The sequence below is a fragment of the Sinocyclocheilus anshuiensis genome, unplaced genomic scaffold (genome assembly GCF_001515605.1).
Source record: "Sinocyclocheilus anshuiensis isolate Anshui unplaced genomic scaffold, SAMN03320099.WGS_v1.1 scaffold256, whole genome shotgun sequence".
Taxonomy (NCBI): Eukaryota; Metazoa; Chordata; class Actinopteri; order Cypriniformes; family Cyprinidae; genus Sinocyclocheilus; species Sinocyclocheilus anshuiensis.
In genome coordinates this window covers 1,308,844-1,316,068 of record NW_015558587.1, presented here as the reverse complement: position 1 = coordinate 1,316,068, position 7,225 = coordinate 1,308,844, and the positions used below count along the sequence as shown (strand labels likewise).

At 32.6% G+C, this 7,225-nt stretch overlaps 1 protein-coding gene across 1 annotated transcript; it reads right to left on the bottom strand.

Annotated features, from left to right (window-relative positions):
* LOC107679907 (elongator complex protein 5-like) lies at window positions 1-4,896 on the bottom strand. Its single transcript, XM_016475630.1, has 8 exons — window positions 4,596-4,896; window positions 4,457-4,517; window positions 4,299-4,379; window positions 2,325-2,536; window positions 2,031-2,206; window positions 1,229-1,324; window positions 1,042-1,142; window positions 1-430 (listed from the first exon to the last, which is right to left on the bottom strand). The coding sequence occupies exons 1-8, from the start codon at window positions 4,660-4,662 to the stop codon at window positions 322-324; spliced, it is 903 nt and encodes a 300-aa protein (XP_016331116.1). The 5' UTR covers window positions 4,663-4,896; the 3' UTR covers window positions 1-321.
* Between the last annotated feature and the right edge of the window lie 2,329 nt (window positions 4,897-7,225).

Sequence of the window (7,225 nt, the reverse complement as noted above, 5' to 3'; positions counted from 1 at the left end):
CCTCCATGTCTACATGTATAAAAACTGAACAAAATTAGCCAAGTAATAAGTCAATAAAGATCTTAATCAAGACTTAAAATATTTTCCAATGAGAGTTTTTTTTAATCCTCCAATTTTACTACCAATACAAAAACTGCATAACATTACTAAGAACAGTGGTTCATCAGTTCATATCTGTTCTCAAACCTGGCCTCGTAATAGCTGATAGACAACAGACAGCTACAGACTATATGAGTCATAATAAAATAATAAATAATAAATATATTTATAAAGATGGATCTGACATTCACAGATTTAGGTCATGGTGTGGGCTGTCTTCATTCACACATCAAGATCATCATCTGGATCCTCCTCATCAAAGTCGTCGTTGGCATCAGGCTTGTACACGATCCTCCCGGAGCCAGGAGTCGGCTTCAGAAGGGCTGATTTTCTGCGGGAAAAAAAACAGAGTGCAGCATAAAAGACTCTTGTAGATCTTTTATATATAATAAGCATTTTATATAAAATTATTTACAACCAGCGTTGCTATTGTTGGCTAAAACTAAAAGTATTAAAAATTGTTTTCATTAACTGAAATAAAGTGAAATCAAATCTGAATATTACAAAATATTTTTTTTCATATTATTAAAATATTAATTTAATAAATAATATTAAATATTACGAATATTAAAATTAAATATTAAAAATGAAGAAAGTAAAGATAATAAAAATAAAATACTAAAATGTAAACTAAAATTAAAATGCAAAAAAAAAAAATGTAAAAAGCAAATTCGAAATATTAATAAAAACTATAAACATATATCAATAATACTAATACAACACTGTTTACAGCAACCGAGGTGTAAAACAAATAAAAAACTCTACAAATCTAAAACTAAAAAAAAAAAAAGAAAAAAAAAAGAAGACAAAAGCACACAAAATTACAAAAATTTCAACAAAAATTGAAATTAAAACTGAAAAAAAAGAGAATTTAAAATATTAATAAAACTCTAGTATGAAAATAATACTAAAACAGCGTTCACAAGAATTGAGGTCTCTTACTTTTCTTGGCTAAATACAAATGGCAGTGCCACTTTCTGCTTGGCTTTTCTCTCCTCCTCAGACAGACGCAGATTGAAAGTCAGGTTTGATGTTGGATCAGCCTGATCAGATCACAATAAAAGACAAACAGTTACAACGCAAAACCTCCAGCTGAAGGTGCTCTGAAAACCAAAGCGGCTTTGCTCACCTCAGACACATCTCGCTCTTTCTGTGCATGTCCAGGCTGACGTGGATTGGCCTGTACTGAAAGAGTTGCGTCCTCGGACACACTGAAATACTCTTCCTATAAAATTATTTCCTAGATAATCAGTTTATAATCTCATGTTTATTCAGACTAAAACCTCATATGTGACCCCGGAGCACAAAACCAGTCATAAGGGTCAATTTTTCGAAATTGAGATTTATACATCATCTGAAAGCTGAATAAATAAGCTTGTTAGGATAGGACAATATTTGGTCGAGATACAACTATTTGAAAATCTGGAATATGAGGGTGCAAAAAAATCTAAATATTGAGAAAATCGCCTTTAAAGTTGTCCAAATTAAGTTCTTAGCAATGCATATTACTAATCAGAAATTAAGTTTTGATATATTTACGGTAGGAAATTTACAAAATATCTTCATGGAACATGATCTTTACTTAATATCCTAATGATTTTTGGCATAAAAGAAAAATCGATAATTTTGACCCATACAATGTATTGTTCAGTGTTGCCAAGTCCGCGGATGTTCCGCTACTTTAACACTGTTGCCGCGGTTTGTTTTTCATGTCCGCGGGTTGAAGCGACTCCGATAGCATGATATTTATCCCCTTTAATCGAATTTTTAACTGGGGACCCCCTCGAAACGCGATTGGGCTAGTTTTGGGCTAGTAGCAATTGGGCGGGTTTTCTTGTGAAAACCTGGCAACCCTGGTATTGTTGGTTATTGCTACAAATATACCTGTGCTACTTATGACTGGTTTTGTGCTCCAGGGTCACATATCTTACCTCTTGCATGACTTTGCCTGACTTTGTGCGTCTTGTGGTCTTTGCCACAGAATGGCATTCATTGTTTGCAGGTGCCACAGAGATAACAGTACTGGCTAAGTAGCACACAATACCCACGACACCTTGCTGATGCAAGTCTGAATGCAGGAGGCCGATGATAGTTTTAATAACTCCTCCTAGTGGTCAGTGGAAAAAACAAACAAGAGCATTATTTCCTAGATCTAAAATGACAACAATCAAAAGCCAGTATTTATAGAAGCAACACAGTTTGTGAAAGTGTTTCTGGAGAAAAACCTTTCCTGAGCTCTTGAAGTGTCTGACAGAAGACAAGAGGGTCATGATGTCTCAAAACCAATGAGAGGGAGTCAACAACAAGCACTGATGCTTTGGCTTGCTGCGTGTCTTTGAAGAGCTGAGTTATGTGTTGAGAAGCAAACCGCTCGACGGTGAAAGATGATCTGCGCGTCCAGCCGAGAGGATCAGGGAAACCCTTATGAAAATGAAGCCTTTAAACAGATCAGATAAAGCATTTCAGTGGCATCAACTATCCACCGTTTTTTGCCGTAAAAATGGGCTATTTGTAAATTCTATGGGTCTAGCTTCCGGTCTTTTTAGCTGTACAAAACAGCTAGTTTTGCTGCTTGATATTGAAAATTGGTGTGTCTTACCATTAGGTCTGCACGATTATGACAAAAATCATAATTGTCGATTATTCCCTTGTAACTGTAATTGCGATTATTAATTACGATTATCATAATTTACACTGAATGATGTTTATACCATTGTTTGATGCAACTGCATGCCGTATTTTTATATGAAAATAAACAAGCTGAAAACACTCTAACTGAAAAACCTTTAGCGCTTTTCTATAGTATTAAGCCTCAAACGTCAACTATACATCGGATTGGTTTCTTCTTTAAATTATAAAAAAGTAAAAAATATGAATGGTATTATAATGTTATACTAAAACTAAAATTAAAACAATGGAAAAACCCTTAAGATAACATGTAGAAAGAAAAAAACGCATCTTAAGCGCGCAGAATAACATAAGTGGACTTTGAACGATTAATTGCCGCTTTGAACGATTACGTAATTGTGGCATCCATAATTGTAATCGCAATTAGAAATTCGATTAATTGTAAAATATGAATAAACTTGCAATATTTATTTGAATAAGCAACAGGAACAATAATGACAAATGCAAAAGCAAATAATAAAAAGTAATGTATTAATAAACTTATTATTAAGTCACTTGATAATAAGGCTAATATTAATAAAATGTAGTACTTTTGCTGATGTTTATACACTTACAAAATGTATGTTAATAAACAGCATGAAAAAATAATGGCAAATATAAATAATAAAACGTGTTAGCAAAATAACCAGACATACCACCAATTTTTTTCTTTTTTTTTTTTTAAAGCTGTGCATATTTTGCCCAAATTAATAAAAATGAAAATAAATAACTAGCTAGCACATATTTTGGCAAATATTCTTCAGAGACTTGATACTATGGCTAATATTAATACAATATAGTAGGTACTTCTACTGTTGTTTGTGCACTTGCAAAATTTGTTAATAAACATCAGGGAAAAACAACTGTGTAAATGCAAATAATTAAAAGTAACTTAAAATATTGTATATTGTTATGGTAGCAAAACAACCAGACAAGTTTTATTGTGTCAAAGGCTGTGCATATTTTGCCACAAATTAATCAGTCACTTGATATACTATGACTAATATAATAATAATAATAAAATATAGCCTAACACTTCTGCTGTTGTTTATGCACTTACAAAAGTTATGCACCAAGAGCTTGTAACACTCCAAAGAGAAAGGAAAACTTGAAATCACATCATATGACCCCTTTAATACACATCATTAAAAAATAAGTAACTAGTACCGTTCATAGCTAAGGTAGCAAAATAACTTGCGCATATATTGGCACAGACTCTTAAGTCACTTGGCTACTTCTGCTGTTGTTCATGCACTTATCAAAATTTGTTTTTTGCATAAAAAAAAAGTTTACTTCTGCATAATAAACTGTTAATAAAACTCCTGAAGCAAAACCAGTTGGAAACTACTGCACCATAATATTTAAGATTCAAATTTTTTAATTAAATGCATGCTACATTACACGCTGTCAGTACAATTTAACTGCCGTACATATGATGTTATGAGCTTTCAGCTGTCACCATAGTATGCATGAAAGCGTGTCTCAAGTCACAAATCAAGAGTACTCTTTTCATTTTATTTAGGCTAACTCACTTTTGCACACAGCTCCTGTCCAAACCAGCACACACTTCTGTTTCAGGGCTCTCAAATCCCAGCACATGTACGTCCTCGCCTCTATAAACGATTAAAAACATTGTACAAAGTGTAACAACAACACAATTAAAACAAAACAGAAGCAGACAGAAACTTGCCTCTTCAATGCTGCATTAATAAAACACTTGAGGAGTCCGCGCCCGGTGCATTTGACAGTATCTAAAAACAACGCCACATGAACACATTGTAGAAAGATACGGTGATGAGAGGACTGATGATGACTAGAAACGATGTTACCTTGAATGAGAATGAATCCTCCAGCCTCCGCTCCCTGTAGCACACAGGACTCAATAACGTTACTCATCTCAACAGCTAACAGCTAACAGCTAAACAGCGCACTGCTAAAACGAGTTTAACGTGTTTGATAAGACACTGTCCGGATGACTACAACATCCTTGGGCTACTGATTAAACATGAGAACATATGACAGATCCAAACTTCCTGGTTATACGTTAAGAGTTATCAAATCAACACGAGTTTGATTTAGCGATGGCCGCAGCACTGCTTCGCGAAGCTTCGAAACTTTGGTGAATCATTTGTTTCGAAACAGTGATTCGGAGCGCGAATCAAACTGCCAAAGTCACGTGGTTTCAGTAAACGAGGCTTCGTTACGCCATAACTGTTGGGCCCAGCGGCGAACCATTTTATTCTTTTTATTATTATTTATTTTATTTTTTTTATTTTGTCATTTAGCAGACGCTTTTATCCAAAGCGACTTACAAATGAGGACAATAGAAGCAGTCAAAACAAACAAAAGAGCAACAATATATAAGTGCAAATGACAAGTCTCGGTTAGTAGCAAGGTGTGTATATATATATATATATACATATACATATATATATTATACACACACACACACACACACACACACACACATAAAAACAAGTAGATAGAATAGAAAAAATAGAAAGCTAGTGGTTTTTTTGTTTATTTGTTTTTTTAAATAAAAATAATTCTATGGTTTTTACCTGATCTCGGATCAGTTTCATCAATTTGCAGACATTTTTACGAGACATTTGTGTAATTAAAAGGATGAGAAGTAGTTAATAGTCTCTTACTGGCCTCTACAAGCTCTCAAAAAAAAAAAACAAGCCTTGCAAATTAATATAAAATATTTTAAAAACCACATGTTATACAGACACTTCATATTTAATGGTATTTTATGATTTTTATAGCATTTAATATATTATATTTTAATAAAACATTTGCAGTGGGTTTTTAAAAGCTGTTTTTTATCCATTTTTTAGCCTAAAGTTTTTGTTTCATTTACACACTTTTGGCCAGCAGGCGTCACCAGCGTGTGGTGTCTCGAGCGCTTCGATTCAGTGAATCATTTTGCAAAGCAATTGGTTCAATTGATTCGAAGCTTTGAAAAGATTCGTTTCTCCCGTCACTAGTTTAGTTTATTACAGTGAATACAATTTCCCAAAACACACACATATATATATATATTATATACTGTATTATTGTATATTATATTATATTATATTATTATACACTATAACAACATTTTTCTAAGTTTTTTCATCTAATTATATAATAATTAATTGCATAGTATCTAATTACATTTCATTTTTATTCCAATTATTGAAAACGTTCAACATAAGGGTTTGAGTTAGTTTAGAGGCAAAAAAAATGCAAAATGTGAAAACAACAACAAAAAAAGATTAGACGAAATAACTACATACATTTTGAATAATACGCTTTAAATAAATAAACAATAAGATATAATTCAAATAAAGAAATGAATTAATAATAAAAATATTTAAAGATGGATAAATCATTAAAAAAATATATTATACAGTATAATGATTAGGAAAAAAAGTAATAAATGTGACAGATACAAAAAACATTTTCCAAATATGATTTTACACATATTTATAAAATAATTTTTCACCCTTAAATTGGGTCTTTACACACTAGAATATATAGACGCTGTCTTAGTATTTGGGGAGCATGTGTCATCTAAAAGACTGAAAACCCCTTGCTTAACACATTTGATCCCTTAACCATGATTAGTATTATCAGTCCTGATGTTTTTAGCCTCTGAGTCTGAACATCTCAGTATAGAGCAAGGATATTTTTAATTTAAAGCAGCACTGTGTAACTTTTTCTGTGCTCAAAATTTGCTAAATGTATATAATGAGCGAGTACATCATGAATTTATCTTCCAAACCGCGTTTTTGTCTCATTCCGAATCACTACGGTACACTTATAATAAGTACTTATATTCGGACTATTGTAGCCTGGTCACCGCTGTGGAGTAACACATAACTGCGTGAATCGCCAGAGACATACACTTAGAGAAGTAGCTCCGGTTAGAATGTTCTTCCGCGGGATGTGTGCAGTTCTGTTTATTAACCGCTAGAGCGACAAAAGTTACATAGTGCTGCTTTAAAGGCACTAAAGCTCTTTAATTGTCTGTCTCCTCAAGGCCCCTATATAGTGACAGCTCAACATTGCCCTCTATTGATATTAAACAGAACATGGGAGGAAAAAACAAGAAAGTAATGAAATTATTTAAAATGAACTCCTGTTCACTGAAGTTTTAAATTTGTTTGAAAAATAACTAATATGACTGATTTCAATATAAAATATATAATATATGTGACCCTGGAGCACAAAAGCAGTCTTAAGTCGCTGGGGTATATTAGTAGCAATAGCCAACAATACATTGTATGTACCGATTTTTCTTTTATGCCAAAAATCATTAGGATATTAAGTAAAGATCATGTTCCATGAAGATATTTTGTAAATTTCCTCATTTTGAATTTAAATTACTTAATTTTTGATCAGTAATATGCATTGCTAAGGACTTCATTTGGACAACTTTAAAGGCGATTTTCTCAATATTTAGTTTTTTTTT

What these genes read in the sequence shown, in the direction of transcription:
- LOC107679907 (XM_016475630.1), bottom strand. Translation starts at nt 4,662, where the DNA reads ATGAGTAACGTTATTGAGTCCTGTGTGCTACAGGGAGCGGAGGCTGGA. An exon ending in AGGATTCATTCTCATTCAAG is followed by an intron (nt 4,518 to 4,595) that starts GTAACATCGTTT and finishes CGTTGTTTTTAG; the next exon opens with ATACTGTCAAATGCACCGGG. An exon ending in AAGAGCGAGATGTGTCTGAG is followed by an intron (nt 1,143 to 1,228) that starts GTGAGCAAAGCC and finishes TGATCTGATCAG; the next exon opens with GCTGATCCAACATCAAACCT.